This window comes from Ctenopharyngodon idella, chromosome 8 (assembly GCF_019924925.1).
Source record: "Ctenopharyngodon idella isolate HZGC_01 chromosome 8, HZGC01, whole genome shotgun sequence".
Classification (NCBI taxonomy): domain Eukaryota; kingdom Metazoa; phylum Chordata; class Actinopteri; order Cypriniformes; family Xenocyprididae; genus Ctenopharyngodon; species Ctenopharyngodon idella.
The window spans coordinates 13,988,685-14,014,467 of record NC_067227.1 but is presented as its reverse complement, the minus strand read 5'-3'; the positions used below and the strand labels follow the sequence as shown (position 1 = coordinate 14,014,467).

General features: G+C 36.0%; 1 protein-coding gene across 1 annotated transcript; it reads left to right on the top strand.

The window, feature by feature from the left end:
* The first annotated feature begins 331 nt into the window (after positions 1-331).
* On the top strand, positions 332-24,661 carry dok2 (docking protein 2). The gene is made up of 6 exons (XM_051904584.1): positions 332-495; positions 2,609-2,740; positions 3,295-3,462; positions 8,383-8,485; positions 18,486-18,661; positions 20,374-24,661. The coding sequence occupies exons 1-6, from the start codon at positions 388-390 to the stop codon at positions 21,361-21,363; spliced, it is 1,677 nt and encodes a 558-aa protein (XP_051760544.1). The 5' UTR covers positions 332-387; the 3' UTR covers positions 21,364-24,661.
* The last annotated feature ends 1,122 nt before the right edge of the window (positions 24,662-25,783 follow it).

Here is a 25,783-nt window from a genome sequence, read left to right as displayed (position 1 = left end):
TGAATAGTTTGGAAATGAATAACATTTTACTACTTAAATTCTCAAAAAAAATAAATAATATGAGAGAACAATATCCTCAGGCCTTGTGCAATCAACCTAAAAATGTAAAATTATTTAATTTGCCCAGTTTCCTTGTGTTCAATGAGTTTAATTGGTTTAAATTGTTTTCAAATTTAAAATGTGTTATTGTTTCCATTAGTTTAGGTACAACATAACATGAGGAAACTTGATGATCTTGAGTAATCATTGTGGCTTCAACACACACTCTTGCACAGCTCTGCAAAGAAGCGTCAACTCTTTTGGGCTATACAGGAAGTAGATATGGCGGAACTTGGAGATGCTGTTTGCGTCACAAGCAAGTTCAGTAGAAGAAGTATGTTACACTAGATGAGACAGTCTCTAGGAGCTGGGTCGGAGACGAGACCTGTGAGAAAAATGGAGGAGGACATTAGAAAGAAGGGGATGCTGTATTTACAACAGCAGCGGTTTGGGAAGGTAAGACAGAACGTGTTTTATTTACCGGGGGGCTTCCAGCTGGGGAAACGTTAAGAGACAAAAATCAAAGAACGTGTTCTTTCAGCGTAGATGTTTTTGAGAACAATAATGGTCTGTCTGTAAGTATTGTCATAGCACAAAATAAAGGCTGTCCTAAAATCAACTGGCCTAAGTGCAGGATGTAGCTGCTCCATTACATAAATTATCACAAAATAGTGAAACCTTTTGTTGGATGCTTGACTACTTTTTTTATTATGTTAAAATTGCAGATTTTTCTTTTGCAAAATACTGGACAGTTGCCCCTTCTTTATTTCCTGTATAACAACAACAATTTTGTCTGCGGTTGTTCTTAAAATTGCAGAGACGCTGTTCATATTGCAGACAGATAGATGAAAGAATACAATATAAAATAATAATGGTAACAAAACATTGTTGATAAGTTTGCAAATTTGGTTTAAAATACCTACCCAAACATCAAGGCCTCATGGAAAGGAATTGCTTTTCTTTTTTAAACCGCTGGGGAACATATTGAATTGGTTGGTTTGCATTAATACCCAATACCGAAGACTTATCAATGATTGATTTGGAGATTTGACATTCACGTCTTTATAAGGGTGTAAAAGTATCTTGCAATATGCATGTTAGTAGTGTTTAGTGTGCCAGAAATTCTATTCCAAAGTCAATCAAATGAAAAAGATAAATATGTAATCAAAAGAGGACTTCTGTATTATACATTTGTGTGGAACTTGATGGGCTTGGTTTATAAATTTCAATTAGCTGCTTTCACTTTGCCTAATTTGAACCACATGTTTGTCAGCAAATACTACATATCTATAAAGCAATTACAATAAGAGAGAAATTCATGAATCATATTAAGCTCACTGGCAGTGTCATGAACAACTTCCTGAACTGTGAACGTGATCCACTTTAACACGTTAATATTCTCATCTAAAACCATTTTCACTTCATTTTGATTGATGCTACTGATAATAGTGTTGGTTCCACCATATGGGACTGCAATACAGAATTATCCTGTTGGCATAATTTAGAGGACTTATGGGCTGCTGGAGTCCATTAAAGTGAGCTAATGTTAGCAATAGGATCAGGGCTGTCTCTTTAGGAAACCATAAGTAGTTTGTTGCATCTGTAATAGATTATGTGTTGTTTGAGGCCGTGAATTTCTCTGAAATGGTTGGTAATACCGTACCACAGAGATTCTCTGAACAATTCATCTTATTATGGGTATTTCCTGCCTGAGGAATCCCACACTTTAAATACTACCAATTGATACCCTCATTATTCAACCATATAGGCACTTGAACCAATGTTAAAGCTGTAACAAGTTCTCATCTTAATTCGTATTCTACAATGATATGTGTACATATTTTACTTTTGGGCTTAGTTTGACTGTTTGCTTTTCATTCAAAAATCTTTATTGGTCTTTTCCAATAAAAACAATGCTGCCCTTATTTTAGGAAGCACTTTGGGTATTTTTGCCTTTAACCACTTCCAATTTTAAGGTTAAACACAAGCTAAATTGCAAAAACATGGTTATACTTTGGATCGCTGACATTATAAATACTATTTTCGGTTTACTATGAGGGAGCGTAGGATAAAGTGTGTCAGTGGGTAAGATGTGTTACCTTGATGTGCTTATACTGAGTATGAGTGCAGTTATATAAGCAGTTTTTAATGTTAAAATTGATTTTTGCATGTCACAGTAGATTTTCTATACATGCCAGATGAAATAAAACTTGTCAGATTTATCCAGGTCTAACCATGTGAATGATTTGGCTAAAGATAAAGCAGTTCATTATTTAACAAATATGGACGCTGTGGGGTATTGCAATGTTAATCGTACTATGCAATGATTAAGCTTACTCATTGACATGTGAGACAAGTGTCACAAGACATTTTTTTTTATGTCATATTTTTATGACTAATATATTTCACCAGAGGTTAGAGGCTTTCTTCTAATGTTAGTTGACAGTAGACATCCTGAAATGTAATAAGGTCCATTAGTTTTATATCTCATTTCTTCATGCCTACAGGACAATGTAAGTAAAAGTGCCACAGTTTACATAACTTTCCATTCATCTTCTTTCTCTTTCAGAAATGGCGAAAGGTCTGGTCTGTGTTGTACCGAGAGAGCTCCTGCTCCATCTCCCGGCTTGAGTTCTTTGAGTTTAAAGATGGAGTTGGCAACACGCTGGAGAAAGCCAACCGCAAACAGGAAAACAAAAAGGTAAACAACAAACCGTGGAGCTCAAATTTTCCCTGTACTGAGAACATAAATAAGATGTGGTGAATCTGACAGTCATGTAATTCCTTGATGTGTCACGGAACACAAACAATCAAACTCTGTGAGGGGTCATACACATGACTTGTGTGGGCGGACATGTACAAACAGTTCAAAGGAAGTACCATTAAATCTGTTCCCATTTCTGCAATGAGATATGACAAACAAAAAATACCCTCTCCCAAAAAAAGAATTGTCAAGAAAAAAGCTATCTTCTGAAATTAAAGCATTTGCATGATGTGTAGGTCTGGGGAAAAAAAAAAGAAAAAAGAGAGAGAGAATGCTCATACATCAACCCACCCACCCAAATGGCAAATCTGGATCATGTTTGAGCATATTTAAATTTTTCTGATGTGTATGATACAAATTCACCTCATCAAATTATTTAAGCAGTTAAAAGGCATATTGAGTGTATAGGCTGTCTAAACGTTTGAATTGAAGTTCCACTTATTGGCAAGCATTTTTTAAACCTCAATTCCTGAGTTTCTTGTTTTTTACAGGTGATAAAAATGAACGACTGCATTCGTGTTTCGGAGTCTGATGTCGAAGGCTGTCCACGGGATTGTGGACCCTTTTTGGTGGAGACAACAGAAAAGACATTTGTTTTCGCTGTCGAGTCAGCTGAACTGGATGACTGGATCCAGAAACTGTGTGAAATCGCCTTTCCGGTATTTAACACTGAATTTAAATTGTGTGATCATCTCTTTCCAGTATTTTTTCCTGTTATAGAATATTGTGGTGTAGCGGCTCACTTGACAACCGGATTGCAACAGTGTAGAACGGTTATATCAAAGTTTCCATGTTTTGTCCTGTCTTGTGTTCCTGGCTTTGTAACCAAAGTTGCGTTTGTACTTTGAAACTCTTGTTGCCTTCTTGTTACTTCTGCCTTCTATCTTTGCTGAAAGCTTGTCAGCTCCTTATGCTAAATTTCTGCAGACGTGAGGATTCAAATTGCAGTGGTAAAAGCCCTTCAAAGCTTCAGAAACTTGCTCGTGTGAATCACAGAACTCTGAATCACATTAACTGCTAGTTAATGCTTGTGCAAAGAAGAACTTCTGTTTCCCATGAATTTGGCAGACAAGTGTTTTTTTCTATCTTTAAAGAAGGGAAGTTGTTTTCATATCTCATTGTACCATGCATATGTGTGCTGTGGGTGACCGTTATAGCTCAAATAAAGGAAGTAAATGCCAAGTAACATTGACTTAATGGATGCTAGAGGTATATAAGCTCTCATCAGACAGTTGCAACATGCAGAACCTTGCTCTTGCTCTGCTCTAGCCATGAGTCAGAGTAAATGCTTTATGACATTACATGAACTATGAGAGTATGTTTAGAGCAAAGGGGCCTGTACTCAAAGAGTCAACCGTTATGAAAGGATCTGTACTTATAATTTCTCATTTCAGCACTCACAGCAGTACTGTACTATGACCCACCTGATGGCCTGACCCCACACTCTTTTGATTGAGCTCAAATACTTTTATTACATTCTTCTCTTTAGTTCCATATCCACTTGAACTACATTTTAACATCTTTAATGAACACTTGAAGTAAATGTGAGAGATGCTAGAGTGCTAAGGAAGTTCTGAGTGGTTGAAATTATGTTTTGGTCCCTAGATATAGTTGGGCTTCCTCCTGTAGACTATGGATTTTTTTTTTTAAATTTTGGATATTGTTGTCCAGCAAGAATTGTGCACCATTCAGAATTGAAATGAGAATGCCTTTAAAACTCCAATTTGATTAATGCATTTGAATTGAGGTAGCAAACAGGATGCAAAATTGCTTACTTATTTCCTGAACAAGTGTGCACACGAGTCGGAGTTGCTTTTCACATTCTTTTCACATTCGGAGTTGCTTTTCACATTCAGGCAAATTCCACAGATCCAGTGGAACTGAACTCAGACCACCTCCTGCAGGTAGTCTCAGATTCGGTATCCCGGTCCACACGACAGCTTTAACATTACCAATTTTTCGTGTGAATCGTGCCCTGCTTCGAACTCAACTGCAAGTGTGAAAGCACCCTTAGAGGTTTGTTCAAATCCCTACCCTGGGAAACAATAATTTCAATATATGGGCACAATACTGGTCTTGGCTTGTTGGTAACATGGCCAATTAATCAGTATCACAGACAGAACACCAGTACTATCTGCAAGTTAAACGTTTTCATTTTTTAAGAATTGTCATATTAATTTTATATATTAATTACTGGTGTTCTGTCTGTGATACTGATTAATTGGTCATGTTACCAACAGGCCAAGAGCAGACCCATATTGAAATAAACTAATGGGAATGTTGAGATTATGTATGATTTCTCCAGCTTTTTAGCTTTTCCTAAAAAAGGCTGCTGTCTTTCAGAATTAGAATCTGAAGAGGTGCTACAGAAAGCCAACAGTAGAAGCTGTGTTGTGCCTGTTGAATGAGGAACGCTGTGTGGAATAGAAGCGCTTGATGTAATGCATTGGGGGAAATGAATACGGCTTTATGCTGTGAAGGTTTCTTTTGTGGAACATAATATGATCACTTTGGCACAGTTTTGGAGAGTGTTTCTTGGCTCACTGTGTGGTTACTCAACAAAAGCCAATTGTCCAAATCTCATGTGGTGAAGTTAAACTGCATTTCAGTTGGTGCAAAAATAAAGAAGTGTAAAGAGAATTTCCATAGCACATACGAGTGTTGATGACAGTTGCAGATAAAAGACTAAAAGTGTGAAAAAAGAGCATATTTTGCTGATGTGTAATTGTTGTAGCTGTAATTGCGAGTGCTTTAGGACTGTGCATGTGCAACGGTTTTTATTCAGGACCCAGATTTTGTACTGGACATTAAAGTTCTAACTCTCAACTTAGTTTTTTAATTTAAGTTGTGCAGATAAATCTGACGGTTTTTAGGCATTCCTACCGTTGCCTGTGATCACCATATCAGAGCTGATCAGTCGCTGTTTGGATTTAAATAGGCAAATGTATAAGAGTCTATGATTGGACCATTATTGCAGTGATTATTATGTTTCTAGCATATGTTTGGCAGCAGATCTTATAACCCTAACTGATGGAGTGTGTAGCTTTTCATTTCTTAAACAACCATGTAGGAAGACACATCATGGCCATATTCCAGGATGACAATGTCAAGATTCATCAGGCTCAAACTGTGAAAGAATGGTTGGGACGGAGCATAAAGAATGCTTTTCACATATGAATTGGCACCTGAGTCTTTGGGATGTGCTGGAGAAGACTTTACAGAGTGCTCGACTCTTGAATTGTCAATACAAGATCTTGACCAAATATTGATGCACTTCTTGATGGAAATAAATGTTGTGTAATATTTCTATCAAGAGATGCATTCATCAATTTTTGGGTTGCACTTTATTTTACTGTACGTGTACTTATCTAAGAAAATACTGAGTAATATAACTACAGGGGTTAAAAAGTTAGTTCACCCAAAAATGAAAATTATCCCATGATTTACTCACCCTCAAGCCATCCTAGGTGTATATGACAATCTTCTTTCAGACGAACACAATCAGAGTTATATTTAAAAATATCCTTAGTCTTCCAAGGTTTATAATGGTTGTGAATGGGGCGGCTGCGATTTGAAGCCAAAAATAATGCATTCATCCGTAAAAAAAGTAATCCATACGACTCCAGTGTATTAATAAAGGCCTTCTGAAGCGATGCAATTTGTAAGAAAAATATCCATATTTAAAACTTTATAAATTCAAATAACTAGCTTCCGGCGGACAACCGTACGCAGAATGCGCAAGTCGATTTGCGGTGGAAGAGTATCGTTTGACCTGACGCACAACGTAATGAAGAACGCGGAGGCGCAGAGGATAGAGCAAAACAAATCACCGGTCATGGATTATATGCTTAAACGATCATTTTTAAAGAGAAATTTCAGAGGATCTCGATATAAGAGAAGAGGAGCAAGTCGACTTGCGCATTCTGCGTACGGTCGTCCGCTGGAAGCTAGTTATTTGAATTTATAAAGTTTTAAATATGGATATTTTTCTTACAAAAATGCATTGCTTCACTTCAGAAGGCCTTTATTAACCCACTGGAGTCATATGGATTATTTTTTTTATGGATGGATGCATTATTTTTTACTTCAAAACGCGGCCCCCCCATTCACAACCATTATAAACCTTGGGGGACTAAGGATATTATATAAATATATCTCCAATTGTGTTTGTCTGAAAGAAGATAGTCATATACACCTAGGATGGCTTGAGGGTGAGTAAATCATGGGATAATTTTCATTTTTGGGTGAACTATCCCTTTAAGGTTAGGTTTAGGGATAGGATCAGAGTTAGTACCTGGTTATTACCCAGTTATTGTAATTACAAGAACTGTTACAGTTAACTGGTAAAGTACATGAACAGGTCTGTAAAATAAAGTGTTACCAATTTTTGGTCAAGATCTTGTATTGACAATGCAAGAGTAAAACACTTTGTAAATTCTACTCCAGCACATCCCCAAGACTGTATATATTAAATAAAAAAGAAATAGATTACACTCTATTTTTATGGTCCCCTTTAGATATTTTGCTGACTATAAGTAACGCTGCACCTATATGTCAACTAACTCTCATTAGAGTATTAGTAGACTGTTAGAGTTAGTAGAATAAGGGGTTTGGGTTAGTAGAATAAGTTGACATGTACTTGCAAATTTACCTACAGATATTAAGCAGACAGTGTACTAATACTCTACTAATAGGCCTACTCTAATGAGAGGGTCATTGTGATTTTGCCAAGTAAGACATGTTCCTGGATCAACATATTTTGTTGATCCTGGAATAACATTCTTGTCTGAAAATTTAGTCCTAATCCTATCCCTACCCCTAAACCTAACCCTACCCACAAGTTATCCCTAAAATCAGAGGAAAATGATAGCTGAATAGCACCGATGTAGAAGCACTTCACCCTGGTTGTAAGCCTAAACTTGACTTTCCAGGATCAACAAAGATGTTGATCCAGGAACATGTTGTACTTTGTGAAGTCACGTTCACCCTGATGGTCGTTAGTTGACATGTAGGTTCAACGTTACTTATAGTCAACAGAATGTCTAAAGGGGACCATCAAAATCAAGATATTTTTGCTGTAATATAGAACAAATGGCCTTGAGCTCAGCTGTTCGCTCTTTCAGAAGAGTCTATAAAATGTATATGAAGCATCTCTTATGATTATTTTGACATTGCTATTAGTACTTTTTTTTTCAAATTTTTTGTTTATCTGTTATTTATATTTAATCTTATTTTCAGCTTTATTTCAAGTAACAAAAATGTTTTTCAATAGATTTATTTTTAGTTAATGATAACACTGGGGCGGATCTGTCATGCTACACCAAAATCCCCTAGACAAAAAGATATGTATGCAAAATATTTTTCTGAACAAGCAAGTAAAATCTGCCGCAATAGCAGCCGAATCTTCTTTTCTGTGTTCACGGACATAACATAAAAATGCAAGTACAAATGAAGTTTCCTAACAAATCTGACGAGAACAATCAAACTATAAATCCTCTACAGTAGTGAATGAAAGCTTTAGGGTATATTATTTTTTGTGATGCCTGTTATAAACTGCCGTATATTTGGGTTTATTGTAGATGAGCTGGGCAGACAGAGGAGCAGTGAGAGGAAACAGTTTACATGGTGAATATGAAGATGTAACAATGGCGGACAACACCCTCTACTGCAGCAGAGAAACTGGTAAGAAAGTGTACAGTATGTACAAAAACACAATAGTTGTTTTGGAATTATTTTGTTTACTAATTTTATGAATGCACACAAGACTAAAGTCACAAAGGGAGTTGTATGTAGCACTGCTCTGGTGGATGAGCTGGTAAAGTACCTTAAAAAGGTCACACAGCCAGCTCATCTGCCAGTTTCTGTGAAAAAGACATGCAGAAAGTCAAACTCATGGCAGTAACAGAGGTCAGTTCTAACTGATTAGGTGCACCGCTTCTGCACTGTTTACGAGATTGGCTTGTTCTCTAGTCTGACACTTCTGGTTCATTTTGTGCTGTGAATATTGTGAACCAAAAGTTACTTCTTCATTCCACTATTACGTAGTGGAAAGTTGTGGCTCATCTTTGTTCACTTGTGGTGGAAAAAAATATCACACAAGTGTCCGGTTTGTTAGCAGATTGACCACCTCTGTAAATGTGCAATATCCTGCTGTTCTCAAAGATGGTTCTGTAACCTGTTTGACTTCCTTTACATCTATTTTTATTTTTAATTCATCAATAATGATGGGTAAGTGCTGTTTGTTTTATGGTTAGTTTAGTGTACCTTGTCATTTCGAAAAATAGCTCTTTTGCAGTTACACAAAACAACTGCCTAGCAGACTTTTTTTTAACAGACTGTGCACATATTTTCTCATTAATATGTCAAAGCTGTGTCTGATTCTGAATCATCTGATTTCATCAATCAAATTCTAATCTTTATTTTAAAATGTTGCAATATTTGAGGATGTAAATATGTACAGTAAATACAGTGAGGTCCAAATGTCTGAGTCTGCATTGGAATTCTTGGATTCAAAATCTCATTTCAACAAATTTATGTTTATATAAACTGCTGTTCAAAACTTTGGGGTTGTTAAGAGTTTTTAATGTTTTTGAAAGAAGACTTTTATGTAGGCTACTAAGGCTGCATATTTGATTAAAAAAGAAAAACAGTAGCATTGTGCAATATTATTACAGACAGACAAATGCATAAACACAAAATAACCAAAACACATCCCTAAAGAAAAATAAAAGTCCTCAGTGGACATATTTCATATTGTGGCTCTCAGCCCGATGACAGTCAAAAGGAGAAGTGGAAGTACAAAAACATACATCACTGATGCAGCGCAGGTGCCAGGCAATCTGCTCCAGCCAGTCGAACTTCATTGGACATATGAATACAACCCTGACTGTTTAATCATGGATGATTGTGTTACTATATGTGGCTGCATTCAGAAATAGCGTTTAAATGATCTCATTACACTAATTGACTTATTTTTTTGTCTGCAAAAATTTAGCCCATATGTCTTTCTGAGCTTCAGCGTTCTGTTGCTTTCTCCTCTTTGGAATGTATCGGGCTTGGGGGAGTTTCAGATTCAGACAGTTTATAAAATCCATCTGTTTCATTTTTAAATATCAGAAGGCCTTGTTCTGTCAAGCGACAGCAGGGTAACAGGGTGCACAAGGAATTAGATGATCGGAAGGGAACTGTGAAACAACAGCTTTGTTTAGTACATGCAAACATTTCTCAGGATTCACCATTTTCACAACAAACGCAATTTATATATTAACGAATCAGTTAAAATAAACCCTGTGTCGAAATTAGTGAGACTTAAAAACTGTAAACCACATCAAACAGTAGCAGATCTCATAGTATCTTAAACCACATGATAGATTCAAAAACAATGGGAGCTCAGAATAAGAACGTGGTTCACTATCACAGCTTGATTGTCAATTTTTTCAGATCTCAGATTCGACACATTGACACATTAATTTACACTGTTAGTTAATAGTAGATGTAGGGAATTAATCTGTGATAACTCATTCAATAGCAACTTTTCCTCTCAGTCAGATATATTAGTTGCTTATGCAGTAATTATTAAAGGGATAGTTCACCCAAAAATGAAAATGTGATGTTTATCTGCTTACCCCCAGGGCATCCAAGATGTAGGTGACTTTGTTTCTTTAGTAGAACACAAATTATGATTTTTAACTCCAACCGTTGCGGTCTGTCAGTCATATAATGTTTGTCAATGGGAACACAATCTATAAGAGTCAAAAAAACAAGCACAGACAAATCAAATTAAACCCTGCGGCTCGTGACGACACATTGATGTCCTAAGACATGAAATGATCGGTTTGTGTGAGAAACCGAACAGGATTTATATCATTTTTCACCTCTAAAACACCACTATGTCCAACTAACTTGCGCATCCTGAATGCGCTCTGACAACAAAAGTGATGTCTCGCACTCATTGAAGTATAAGCGCGAGACATCACTTCCGTCATCAGAGCGCGCGTTCAGACCTCACACACCGGATGTGCAAGGCAGTTGGACATAGTGGTGTTTTAGATGTGAAAAATTATATAAATACTGTTCGGTTTCTCGCACAAACTGAGCGTTTCGTGTTTTAGGATATTAATGTGTTGTCACGAGCCGCAGGGTTTAATTTGGATTTGTCTGTGTATGTTTTTTTGACTCTTATAGATGGTGTTACCATTGACGAGCATTATACAACTGACAGACCGCAACGGTTGAAGTTAAAAATCATCATTTGTGTTCTACTGAAGAAACAAAGTCACCTACATCTTGGATGCCCTGCAGATAAACATCAAATTTAAATTTTTGGGTGAACTATCCCTTTAATGGTTTAGTACTTCATGAGTCAAACAATAACTTAAGATTATCTGTGCATTAGTTAAGCATGAACCAATGCATATAGCTTGTCTGCAATCACGTGGTTCTGATGACACGCAAAATTCAGCTGGAGGGCAGGAAGTAAAAAAAACAGAATGGAAGACATAGAGGAAAGTCTGTACTGTAGCAGGTTTAGACACTATTTCAAAAGATAGATATAAACAAAAATCACCACATTTGTTGGACGTGATCCTTAAGTTATGAAGAGGAGCGATTTTTATTTTTTTTTCTACTGAATTGAAAGACTTTGCCTGCCATAGAGGCGGTAGATATAGAAAATGTGAAGCTGCCATCACGCCATATTCAGTTCTAGTCTGGTTTGTTTATATCACGCTGCCTTTCTGCTAGTGACGTTAGTGCAGGATTTTTTTTTTTCGTCGTAATTGTGAAAAATGACACCATTGTAGGTCAGTCATGCTGAATCAGGAAGTGCAACAGGAGCTCACATCATCGTTCAGGGAAAAAACTGAATGTTTTTAATATTTTAAAGCATAATTTATCCTGTGATGCAAAGCTGAATTTTCAGCTTAATTACTCCAGTCTTCAGTGTCACATGATCCTTCAGAAATCATTCTAATATGATGATTTGCTGCTCAAGAAACATTATTCTTACTGATGCTGAAAATGGTTGTGCTGCTTATTATTGTTTATTTATTTATTTATTTTTTTTTTGTGGAAACCGTGATACATTTTTTTCAGGATTTTTTGGATGATTGTAAAGTTCAAAAGAATAGCATTATTTGAAACAGATTTTTTTTGGTAACATTATAAATGTCTTTACTGTCACTTTTCATCAAGTTAAAGGATTAGTTCACTTCAGAATTAACATTTTACTCACCCCCATGTCATCCAAGATGATTATGTCTTTCTTTCTTCAGTCGAAAAGAAATGAAGGTTTTTGAGGAAAACATTCCAGGATTTTTCTCCATATAGTGGACTTCAATGAGGTACAACGGGTTGAAGGTCCAAATCGCAGTTTAACTACAGCATTAAAGGGCTCTACACAATCCCAGCCATTAAATAAAAAAATAATACAAATCATACACTTTTTAACCACAAACGCTCCTCTTGCACTAGCTCTGCGATGCGCCACACATTACGTAATCATGTTGGAAAGGTCACGCGTGACGTAGGCAGAAGTACCGAGCAAGTGTTAACAAAGCGAACGTGCAAAAACATATGCCTTGTTCAAATACCCACACTTGCGGCCACTTGAGAGTGTGTGTACGCAACAGGAAGTAAGTACGTAAGACTGTCCTATGTCTTAAAAACGCCAAAGTGCTGTGCCCTTGACGCACACTAAACCCACACTATCTCAAATATGGCTTCGGAGCGGTATTCGAGGCTAAGTGTATCCCATCATGCATTATGTTCGGGAACTTGCGTGCCCTGAAATCGCGAGATGTCTTTTTAAAGCATTCCACTGTAAATTAAATTCATTAGACATTACATATAATTTGATAGTACAACATAAAGTGTTGCACATTTTATTGGTGCAATACGGAAGCCCTAAACGGCCATGGATTATTATTATTTTTTCTGTCTTGTTTTCTCGTGATCACAACAATATTTTCTCGTGATCTCAAGAAAACAAAGGTGGTTTCTTGTTATCACGACTTAACTTCTGCTCTAAGTTACACAAATGTGCCAACAGGTGGCAGTATATTACCAGATATAACTGATGGGGCGCAGTAAATATCCACTTTACTGTATTAGTTCATATTGGCCCAGATTGTACGAGTTTCGGACAGAGAGAGTCTTCGTGATCGCTTTATTTTGTGCAGTATTGTGTGCGTTAAGTAATTAACTTAACTGTTAAATGCTTGAATATGATTATTTTACTTGAAAGTGTATCTGTTATCATTACGTTCTGACTGCTAGATGCATGACTCACGACAGTTTTAAGACGCCATTTTAATCATCGCAGTTTCAGTGTTAGTTTACCTCACTGTGTCACTCAAAGTATATTGATAAGAAATATGATTTATAGCCTATGTAAAGATGTGTAGCGGCCTATCATTTAATTCAGTGATAGTGTGTAAACTATTGTATTTTCTACTTTTCTTTGTAGGAAACCACACACATACACATAAACACTCTTCTTAAACAGCATCCCAAGATTGTTTTAGCCTATATCAACTGGATTAAAGTTTTGTTTTTTCTGGAAATCTGGAATATTGCACCTCTTTTTAATGGAAGAGCTAGGAGGAGGAAGACAGCTTATCGCACATGATATCACAGCCTATCCTACGTGACGAATAAAAATAACAAACATATTATGTAATATAATTTTATTTCAAAAGAATGAGGGTTTAATCCAAGCAGCTCTAAAAGTTTTTAGAATAGTTACAGAATAATCTGGCATCTTTCTGAAGGCACTCCGCCTGCGCTTAAGATGTTGAATGCTCTGTTGATTATTTAAACATCTTAATTACACAAATAAAATGTTTAGCATACATTGATTGAACAGTGATTGATTAGCCTATATTTATTTATTTATTTTAGACTTTATTATTAAGCGAAGTAAACATTTTTCTGAAATATCCACAAAATATAAGAGCACATGATTTATCCGTCGATCAGATGCGTTCGTTACAATAGCAACAGTAGACTCCGGGTGCAGTGTGTTTCAGAATCAATCATTGTAAAAATAACTTTTATGAAAATGAAGTCGTGATCACAAGAAAACAACTTTTGTTTTCTCGAGATCACAAGATTTTCTTGTGATCACGAGAAAACAAGATAGAAAAAAAAATAATATCCATGGCCGTTTAGGGCTTCCGTAGTGCAAAGATGAGTAGGCTATGTGTGTTTTGTACAACATTTGCAACTGCTTTTTATCACTTAATTAAAAGCACCACAATTTTAATATTGTGTCTTCTGTTAAAATAGCGACCACTGAACAGACATTTAGAAGTTCATTTTAAAATGGAAAGTTTTGAAAATAATAATCAAAAAAACCTCTGTAAACACTTGCATTTTTTTGCAACACTATAAGTGTTACCCTTTGGGTAATCAAAAGTTCTATACACACTTACAATCTTCACGCTTACTTGAACACTTGAGCCAAATACAGGAAATACATAATGTAAGTAGACAAGTGGTCAAGTGCAAAGACTGCAAGTGTGGGTATTTGGACAGGGCATAAGTCAAACGGCCTTTACAAAAAAAAAGAAGGTAAAATAACGATGTGAAAATGAGTTTTTCGCCCTACCGCGGTACTTCCCTTACCTCACGCGTGACCTTTTCGGAGTGATTAAGTAATGTGTGGCGCGTCGCAGAGCTAGTGCAAGATGAGCATTTGTGGTTAAAAATACACTTTTTTTTTTTTTTTTTTTTTTTTTTTTTTTTAGAAAATTACGGATTGTTTCACTAGATAAGACCCTTACTCCTCGGCTGGGATTGTGTAGAGCCCTTTGAAGCTCCATTGAAACTGCAATTTGGACCTTCAACCCGATTGGTAGCCGTTGAGGTCCACTCTATGGAGAAAAATCCTGTAATATTTTCTTCAAAAACCATAATTTCTTTTCGACAAAAGAAAGAAAGACATAAACATCTTGGATGATATGGGGGCGAGTAAATTATTAGGAAATTTTAATTCTGAAGTGAACTAATCCTTTAATGCATCATTGCTAAAAGTATTCATTTATTTAATTATTATTATTATTTTTTTTTTTTTTTAAACTCACCAACCCCAAACCAAGACGATTACATTTTATTTCTTTTTCCATATTTTATTTCCACAGATGACTACTTTGCGACTAAAGAATAAAAAAAAAAAAAAAATATATATATATATATATATATATATATAGTATATCACTTTGCCTTTATGAATCGAGAAATTACGGAGCCCCTAAAAGGAGATTGTGATGTAAAAATGTGAGATGGGAGGAAAAATTATATTTCAATACTTTTTAAGGAAAGGGTTTCTCTCTGGCTGGTGGTAACCTTATGCTTGACCAGTAGCCTAGTAACCTTCTACTAGCAAATCCTATTGGATGCCACAAGAAATCCTTCATCTTATTTGATAAAGTTCCCTGTTTATGCTGCCGTGCAGTGAAAGTGCTCTCAGACTTTTAGACCCCACTCTATAAATATGCCTACAAGAAATGGGTTGTTACATCAAATGTACATTTATGATTTTACAACTTCCTGAACATAACACACACCTGGAGGGAGAAGGAGATAAAATATGTGATAATGTTATGCAAATGAGGTCATGTGGAAAGTAAGGTGGAAATGGGGGGTTACAACCACAAAACAGTTGCCGTAAATTTGGTGCAATGCCAAGTGTAGAGCAATAGAGAGAGAGAGAAAATCTTGCATTTGAATCTTACCACTTGTTGCTCAGTGACAACAGGATGCAAATGTGGAAATGCGTCTCTTGTTACATTTTTACACTAGTCTGTGTATACTGTGGCTTTTTTGTTCTTTTGCAGGAAGTGTCATTTTTTCATTTGCCGAGAGGTGTGGAGTGTTCGCTTCTGTTCTGACAGCTGCAAACAGAAGCTCGTATTGTCTTTGCAAAGGCATACTTCCTCTCAATGAAGTTTGACTGTGGCTGGAGTAGCCACATTTTTCAAACGGAAAAAGATACCTCCAAACCACATCGCACTCTTTGTCATTCTCTTTGTCTTTCTCTCTCTTCCTCTTTCCAGTGTCTTTATCAACAGAGTTATGCAACAGAGTTTTAGTCCTTGGCATAAACGATGGATGGCATGAAGTAATACTTGTAGCTATATCTCAGGCAACCGAAGGTTAAGACCCAGCTTGACTTCCTTTGTTGTTTCTGTTCCTCTATCTCCCCTCCCGTCGTCGCCTCTCTTGTTTATACTCTTCTAGCCAATAAAAGACAAAAAATTAAGTAGTACTTTAAAGTTTCTTAACAGCAGGGCACCAATAATCTTGCCATGTTATGGATTTTAGCTTCATAAGTAAATTGTGACAAATGTCCTGGGACATACAGTAACACGAATGAACGTATTGACAAAACTTTAAAAATATGCAATTGGGTGTTTATTTTTTTCTTATATCAAGATCACTGGGTCTCATTCACTAATAATTGCGTGGATAATTTGTATTTATACACACAGGAGAATTACTCATGAAAAATGTCTGCTTAGTTCACAACACGTGCGTAGGCACACAAATTTGTTCTTAACCTCGTTCTGAGGGGCCGTTTACGTGACACCATTTTCAACTAAAAATGGAAAACTTTTTATGCGTTTTGGCCATTCATTTACACGACAACAGCGTTTTGGGAGCCTGAAAATGCACGTTTTTGAAAATGGGTTTCAGTTTTTTAAAACAATACCGTTATTATCTCTGTGTAAACTACAAAAACGCAAATTTGTGAAAATGATGACATCATGCTCGTGCGTATTAAATGTTAAGCCTATAGGAGCGTAGTGTTTCTTTACAAAGTGACATTGCCGACTACTGGCCTGGCATTCAGAATACAGCATTTTCGGTAACACTTTATTTTAGGGTCTTTTAACTAGTTGCTTATTAGTATGCATATTACTAGGATATTGGCTGTTTATTAGTACTTATTAAGCACATATTAATTCCTTATTCTGCATGACCTTATTCTACATTCTTAATCCTACCCAATACATGAAAAAAAAAACGTAACAACTAGCTTACTAACTATTAATAAGCAGTAAATTAGGAGTTTATTGAGGGAAAAGTCATAGTTAATAGTTTACATGCATTTTTAATCTTTTTAGTAGATCCGTGTGAATGAGGATCATTTTGACAACGTTGTCTGTACATGAAAAACGAAAAGGAAAAACTTTTCTGTTTTTAGCACATTGTTGTCGTGTAAACGTACCCTAACCTTAATGAATTTGGAGCATTTCAAATGAGTGACCGTGTGCCTGAGGTAAGTAATTTGCATAAAACACACTCAAACCATGTCCATATAAGGGCTTTCCGCACACCCTTTCATTTCGTCACACTCAGCAAACGTGACTTTCTTGATCTACCCTTAAAGATGCGCAGCACGTTCAGAATGCCAAATGTGCCATCCTCAGAACAATTTCCATTTAATGTTAGTGAGGCTATATATATATATATATATATATATATATATATATATATACAGTCGCCTCACTAACATTAAATGACTGTTTCAGTTGTTCCTACATTTTTTTTGTACATTTAGAATAAATGTTAGTACAAAAGTTAAATCATGATTTGTTCTTAAACGTTCGTACGCAGATTTCACGTGCAAATTTATGTGTACGCACGGTCAGTGAATGAGACCCACTGTCTTTGATGCGTTTATCATGTCTTCAACATATATTTAACATATATTTGGTACATTTTCACTGCATATTATTGTTTATCTTTGTTTCAGACCCAATTTCAATTAATTTTTTTTTTTTTTTTTTAAATATATGAAACATATTAATCATTTCATTTAGATCATAATCTGAACAGAAATATGAAATAATCATAAAGCATTAAATATTTATTGTTAAATTTTGTAGTAACATAATATTTCATTGTGTGTAATGGTCAAGCTATGACTTGTTAAAATATATATTTAAATAAATATTTAAATATTTGAATTTAAGTGAACATTTAAATACTTAAATAGTTATTATTATTATTATTATTATTATCACAATTAGTATTATTAAATGTTGAAATTAACATTTACTAAGATTAATAAATGCTTTAGGTCATTTTAATTGTTAGCTCATGGTAACTATATTAATTAATGTTAACAAATTGTAAAGTGTTGCCAATACTATTAAAGCAGACTTTAAGAAACATCCACATTTGCAATAATGCAGAGCCTATTAATTAATAGCCCACACTGTTGGGCTGACTGTTTTTAGACTGAATAACATAAGCAGAAAATCTCCTTATGACACTTCACCTCAGGAAATGTATGGAGTTTCATCACCCATGTCTGCTCCCGTGTAGAAAAACATCTGCATGGTGAGCCCTCCAATAGACAATCCCTCTGGAGAAGCAGCGGAATCATGCGTGCCACAGAGTTCACACTGTAGTTCAGCAGTAACGAATGGGGTGTTGACCTTTCTTACCTGAGAACATCTAATAAGATGCTTGTTTTTCAGCAGTGCATGTGCTAAATCTGTACAGTTGTGCGAAAAACCAATTATATTGCTTACATGTCGTATTAAAAGAAATCTGCTTTGAATATGTGAGAATGTAGCCTCTGATACATACCATCTGCTTGCAAAAGAGTTGAAAGAGTTGTGTTCTTTTGGCACATTGTTAATATAAAGCTTCTCCTCCCTGTTGTCTTCAGCAATGAAAGACTTTAAGGTGACAGTGAGGCGCACAGAGGCTTCTGAGCGATGCAATCTGAAAGGAACAGTGCTGTTACGGACTGATTCTGATAGCCTTCTTCTGAAAGAACCTAAGACAGGAGAGGTTCTCTACTCCTGGCCCTACCGTTTCCTCCGCAGGTTCGGACGAGACAAGGTATGACTTTCACGGTGACCTGCAGTCATTCATTTAATGTTAGTGAGGCAAGCATTGTGTGTGACCTGGGGCTGGTTGCATAAACTGCTTATACTAGTCTTACAAGTTAGTCATCTCATTTTCTCTTCAGGACTGATCATAACTTTTTTAAGTCAGTTACATGAAAAGGTAGATTGGTCTAATTTGATTCCAAAAAAAAAAAAGACTGATTAGCCTTAACTAACTGCTAGTTCGTCAGACTAATTCTTAAGACACAGTCTTAACTTAGTGGCTATGTTTATGCAACTGGCCCCTGATCTCTGTGTAAGTCTTAATGCCCCAGTATAGTGATGATTCTGTAAAAAGACACTCTCCTTTGGATGAGATGTTAAAGTGATTTCCAGTCACTCATGTGGGAAAAAAAGAAAAGAAAAAAAAAAAAAATCCTAGGGTGTTTCTTGAAAATAATTTTCTCTCAATCATTTTATGACTTTAAATTACAACACAAACTATGAAAACATATTTTATTAAAAAAAAATGATAATACATTTGGAAAATAGAAAACAATTCTGAAAAAAAAAAAAAAAAAATCTTAAGCCAGCCTAAGCTAGTGTGCTGGATACCATATTAAACCATCTAAGACCAGCATACCACAATAGGCTGGTTTAAAGGGATAGTTCACCCAAAAATGAAAATTATCCCATGATTTACGCACCCACAAGCCATCCTAGGTGTATATCACTATCTTCTTTCAGACGAACACAATCAGAGTTATGTTAAAAAAAATATACTGACTCTTCCAAGCTTTATAATGGTAGTGAATGGTCCAAAAAAGCACATCCATCCATCATAAAAGTAATCCATATGACTCCAGGGGGTTAATAAAGGCCTTCTGAAGCAAAGCGATGGTTTTGTAAGAAAAATGTCCATATTTAAAACTTTATAAACTAAAATAACTAGCTTGCACATACTGTGCAAGTCAACTTGCACCACATGAGTAACCCCTGGCATGAAGTATGACGCAGGATGTAGGAGTAGCATAAGCTTAGACGCCTCTTGCGGTTCAAACAAATATGGCTAGGCAACAAACTCAAGCTCCTCTTATCTTATATTGAAATCCTCTGACATTTCTCTTTAAAAATTCTTGTTTTAGACTTCTAATTCGTGCCCAGTGTTTTGTTTTTCTCTATCTTACTCAATTTGCGTAGGCCGTCTGCCGGAAGCTAGTTATTTTAGTTTATAAAGATTCAAATATGGATAAAAACCCATCACTTCGCTTCAGAAGGCCTTTATTAACCGCCTGGAGCCGTGTGGATATCGGGATGGATGGATGCACTTTTTTGGACTTTTGGACAAAATCAGGAGCGCCATTCACTACCATTATAAAGCTTGCAAGAGTCAGGATATTTTTAAATATAACTCTGATTGTGTTCGTCTGAAAGAAGATTGTCATATACACCTAGGATGGCTTGAGGGTGAGTAAATCATAGGATAATTTTAATTTTGGGTGAATTATCCCTTTAAGCATTTTTAAGCAGGGAAATAAACCATCACTGGCAATCAATCAGTAAAGCTATAAAGGTACACTACCATTCAAAGGTTTTTTTTTTTTTTTAATTAAATTAAAAGAAATTAAATTCTAAAAAAACATTGCATTGAAAAAAGAGTGGAGTATCTTTTTACTACTTACTACTAATTTAACTTCTAATTACACATCATTTCTCAATAAACAGGCAACATTCTCCTTTGAGGCTGGGCGAAGATGCGACTCTGGGGAAGGCAACTTTGAGTTCGACACAAAACAAGGCAATGCCATTTTCCAATCTGTAGAGGCCGCCATCAATCTACACAGAGTCCATTTACCTGTGAAGCAGATATCAAGTGTGGAACGAGATCCCATGCCCTCTTCACCTCGAATGAGAGCTGAGGATTCGTCTGTCTATAGTATGGTGACTGACGGAACAATCAGAGACTGTCCCAAACCACCCCAGAACCCTCAGATTTCCAGACTTGAAGCCCCTACAGAGAAGCTTCTCACGGGAGTCAAGAGTCTGACCCTGGACACCAGGCCTCCGCCACGTAAGAGCCAAGTCAAGAACTTCCGCAGCTGTCCCTTGGCTAACACAGAGGATGAGATGTATTCCCGGGCCATGGCGCCGGATCCAGATCGGGGAAGTCCAGGGGAAAAGAGAGAACCAATAGACAGACGTTCCACATGCTCCAACCCTGAGGACTCAGACTACTCGCTGCCCTTTGACACCATTGCCAAGAATGTTATGGTAGACATTTTGTCCGCATCAAACCCTCCACCTACTTTAGTGGAACCCAGTTGTGAAAATGACAAGAAAGGCAATGTTGAAAACACAGAACCGCTTTATGACAGTATAGATGAAACTGCTATCAGAACCCGTTTCACAAAGAGAAAAACAAATTCTTACAAAGTGGAGCACATTTATGATGAACCGGAAGGTTGCGGTGTGGCCCCAAGTGTGCCTCCATCTCTCTATGATGAACCGGAGGAGGTCAAAGGTCATGCTTGGAAGATGTTGGGCACAGTAATGGATCCAACTGGTCACGAGTACCCATACAACGCTTCTGCCGACGACTACGCGGTTCCTAAACCTCCCAGGAGAGCCTTGCTGTCAAAGCAAAAGGACAGTGAGGAAGAAGACGGTTCACCATATGATAACATCATGGTGAAAGTGACGCAAAAAAATAACTAAGAACTGCTTCAGAATCTTATATATGAGTAACCATAATGATTGGTGATGCTCAGTTATGTGGCATCTCCACTACAGAGACAATGAAGTGAAATATAATTGAGTGTGTGAATGAATGAATGAATGAATGAATGAAATATTTAATCAAATAATGTGCAGAATGGATAATAGTTATCAGAGTGCTTTACTGTTCTCCAAAAAGCTTTGATCTATGAAAGCTTGTTTCCACAGAATAAAAAGGGTAATTGTGACTTTTTATCTCACAGTTCAGACTTTTTCCCCCCTTAGAATTGCAAGTTTATATCTCGCAATTCAGACTTTATAACTCGCAATTGCTATTCTGAGAAAAAAAAAAAATTGAATTGCAAGAACTCGCAATTTTGACTTTATTTATCAGACTCCTAGTTTAAAACTCACAGTTCTGTTTTTTTCTTCTTCTTGGAATTGTGAGATATAAACTCGCAATTGCAAGAAAAACGTCAGAATTGTGAGTTATAAACTCGCAATTGCTAGTTATAAAGTCAGAATTGTGAGATAAAAAGTTGCAATTACCTTTATTTTTTATTCCATGGCAGAGTCAAGCTTTATTAGTAATCTGCAGCACAAATCATAATGTTGGTCAATATGACAAACTCTATTGAACAAAAACTATTAAATTCCACGCCAACATTAAATCTCTATTGGCCGAAATCACTAAACAGTTGCATCACTTTTTCGCTGTATTTCAGAGCAAAAACCTGCATCTTATGCTCTAACCACCCACAAACCAGTTTCACAAATAACTAAATGTGCTAGAATGGAGCTGTCTTGCAAATGTTTAAATTGTCGTTTTTTTTTTGTTTTTTTTTAAAATCACAACCATGCTCCTTTTTATGTAAATTAGGCTCATTATAGCACCTTATTCACAAAACCGCCCACTTTTGTATTTTTAAAGAACACCTGTAATCCACTTTAACCAGAAGCCAAATGAGTTAAAATAGCGCTACGCAATGAATATCCTCTTTTTTTAAAGTGCAAACACACCTCTTTTTATGTAAATTAGGTTAATTATAGACTACACCTTATTCACAACATATCGCTATTTGCCAGAGCGATTGATGTTGTTGATTCGGTGAACAGTTATTTGTAAAATTTTTATTTATTCAGGCAAGCACACTTTTGGATTTTTAAAGAGCACCCAAAATGAATATTCTTATTTAAGCACAAGCACTCCTTTTTATGTAAACTAGGCTCCTTATAAACCATACCTTATTCACAACACACATCTCTATTTGTCATTGTGGTAACACTTCAGTATGGGGAACAATTATCACTTTTAGCTAGTTGCTTATTAGCCTACATATTGGCTGTTTATTAGTACTTATAAAGCATATGTTAATGCATTATTCTGCATGAACATATTCTACATCCCTTAATCCTACCCAAACTTAACCACTACAACAACTACCTTAATAACTATTAATAAGCAGTAAATTAGGAGTTTGAGGGAAAAATCATAGTTAATAGTGAATGTGTTCCCCATACTAAAGCGTTACTGTCATTGTGATCATCGTTGCGTTTTATTGATTATATGAACATTTGTCAAATTGTATTCATTTAGACAAGCCTAATTTTAGCTGTTTAAAGGGCAACCACAATCCAGTTTAACCAGTTGCTAAATGCTCTAGTAGTGATTCAAAGTGAATATTATTTTGTTTTAAGTGCAAACTCATGCAAACTCAAACTTTTCATGAAAAATGTATATATTAGGCTTATTTTAGACTTCACCTTATTCACAACATGCATCACTATTTGCCAGTGCAATTAACATGGCATTATATTGATCATGTAAAATATATATATGTTTGTGTTTGTGTGTGTGTGTGTGTGTGTGTGTATATGTGTATTCAGATGAGCACTCGCAATCCAATTTAAGTAGCGATGCACAGTGATTATTTGTTTTTCTTTATGCAAACATGTCTCCTTACTATGTAAATTAGGCTCATTATAGATAATGTTTTATTCACAAAACTTTCACATTTTAATGAGCCAATTCAGGTGTCCGAATCTGTATAAAAAATGATAGCAGATTGTGGTAGTCTGTTGTATCCTCCACAACCTAGCACTTAGAACCAACCATCAAGATGGGGATTTGCACGAAGCATTTGCGTTCAGCACAAATTCTGTGGCTGTGTTTACACTGTTAACTAATTTGCATAGGTCTAAGCACAATCGCTAAAACAGGGCTATCAGCAGGCGCAGTAGTGAATTCCTCACTAAGTGTCCAAATAGCAAGTGACCGTATCTACTGTGACCTAAGGCGTAGTTGATTTTATCCGGTTGTAAATCAAATAGTAATTTAGCTTTGATTGAACATGGGGCTCTAATAGCCCTGCTTTTGTCTTTTCTTTTCTTTTTTTTTTTGTTCTCATTTTAACGGGGCTGTGATGGGAGCTCACACAGGTAATTAAAGTTCTGCAGATCTCTTCCAAAATGGATGACGCCCATTACTTAATCCTATGCTTGCTAATGATGGACAAGGGAGTTCCGCCGAGTGTCATGGTATTATTCAGGCCAGACTCTGACTTTCCCCTCTCACAGGCTTCCTATTTTGAGGAACACATGAATAATAATAACTTGACTTGCAGAGGGAAACTGGGGCACTGTTAGGATTCTGCTGGGCTCCCTGCTTGTCACGGTTCATGAGTCCCACTCAGTCCGAGACTTTTAAAAGTCTAAAAACACTTTACAGCTTTTATCCATTCAGTTTCTGTTTCTTGTTTCAGAGCATTCCAGAAATATGAACTGCATTGCATGTGATGTGAATTGTTTATATGTATCTTTCTGTACATTTTAAATGCAGACAGCATACTGAAATAGTTGTAATTAGAATGCATATAGCTCAGAGAATAAGTGAGGTCAATGTAAAGCTATTTGCCGCCATCAGACTGCAGAGGGCGGTACACCAGGATGTGGCGGGAACAGTTTTGTGCAACTCATCAACTGAATAAAGTAGTGCAGACTTACACACTGATGCACTTATTCCAGCTTTGGCAGTCTGGTGTGAGATGAGCTCTTTGCCGAAATGCTGTAAAAAATGAAAGCTTTGCTGAGCACTGACTCTATGGCCTAGTTCCTTGTTGTGTAAAATAGTTTGTTGAACACCAGGGGGCACTGTTTCTCCTCAATAGGTAACCTCTGCAAAAACACTGCTTGGTTGGAGTCATGGTGTGCATCATTGGTGAGAGAGTCAAAAGCTTCAGGGGTGTTGATTTTATTTTTTTTAATAATAAAAATATTCTCTCTTATTGTTGCACAGAAATCGACTTGTAGTATTCAATGGTATGTTTCAGATTATTAATGGGAAAAAAATCAACTCAAATGTAACCGAAATATGCTTAGTGCTCCCTAACTGAATAAATAAGAGTGCAGCATGCTTATTTTAGGTGGAGATCATGAGCCTCATGCCAGGTTATGTTTCATGCCCACAATTCCTTTGAAACAGACTTGACTCTAAGTCAGCGTGAGGGTAATGTAGAAGCTCTGAAAACAGACATTTCAAATATTGGTTCTTTCAGATGTAAACTGATGGTTTTTAAAAGTGTAAAAAAACATAATGGAGACATAATTACATAAAAACATAATTACTTTTGAAGTTTTATTAAGTGTTAACAAGGAGATTATGTGGTTTTTATAACCAGTTAACACTGTTTTTGTCATTTACAAGATGGACAAAATTTGTCACTAAAAAAGCCATTCGGTTTAACCAGAATGACACTTTTGGTTATACCGAATGATGATATTTTCAAACAATGCTAACAGGCTGATATCTAGCTAGCTAGCTAGCAAAAGGACAACCAAACATTTTATATTTAGTACAAGTTTTTAAAATATTACAACATTTTCCATGTTTTAAAAGCGGTTGTACCGAATGACCTGATGTTTTGGGACATGCGTAAAAAATGAATTTTTCAAATAGTTAAAAGAGTTAGTTACTTTGCTTCACAACCCTGTGGTCCTTTGCAGGCGTCTGAATGATGTCACATCCTGTCACATGATATTGACGGCATGACTTGATCCAAAATGGTCACTTTATATTGGTTACTCTGAATGACATTTTTCCGGACATACTTTCTCATAATTTCTACAAATAATTTTAATACCATTATGCACTATGTTGATAAATGATGATATAAAATCATGCCAGAATACAAAAATAATACATTTATTACATTTTAAGATATTTTAATCACAAATGAAGTGGCTGTATTGGCCTTTGGACGGTTAAACCGAATGACCTTTTGACACTTCAAAATATTTAAAATACCTTTATATGTAGCAAAATATAATTTAAAACTTTTGGATTTAATATAAGAGATCTAGTTGTATTACCTTACTGTCATATTTTTGTTTTTTATTATTAAGCCCTTTGGACAAAAAAATG

Excerpts from the sequence above, each read along its gene's own strand:
- dok2 (XM_051904584.1), top strand. The coding sequence starts at position 388 with ATGAGACAGTCTCTAGGAGCTGGGTCGGAGACGAGACCTGTGAGAAAA. Across the intron at positions 3,463-8,382 it reads TGTGTGAAATCGCCTTTCCG|ATGAGCTGGGCAGACAGAGG; the intron begins GTATTTAACACT and ends GGTTTATTGTAG. Across the intron at positions 8,486-18,485 it reads CTACTGCAGCAGAGAAACTG|CAATGAAAGACTTTAAGGTG; the intron begins GTAAGAAAGTGT and ends TGTTGTCTTCAG.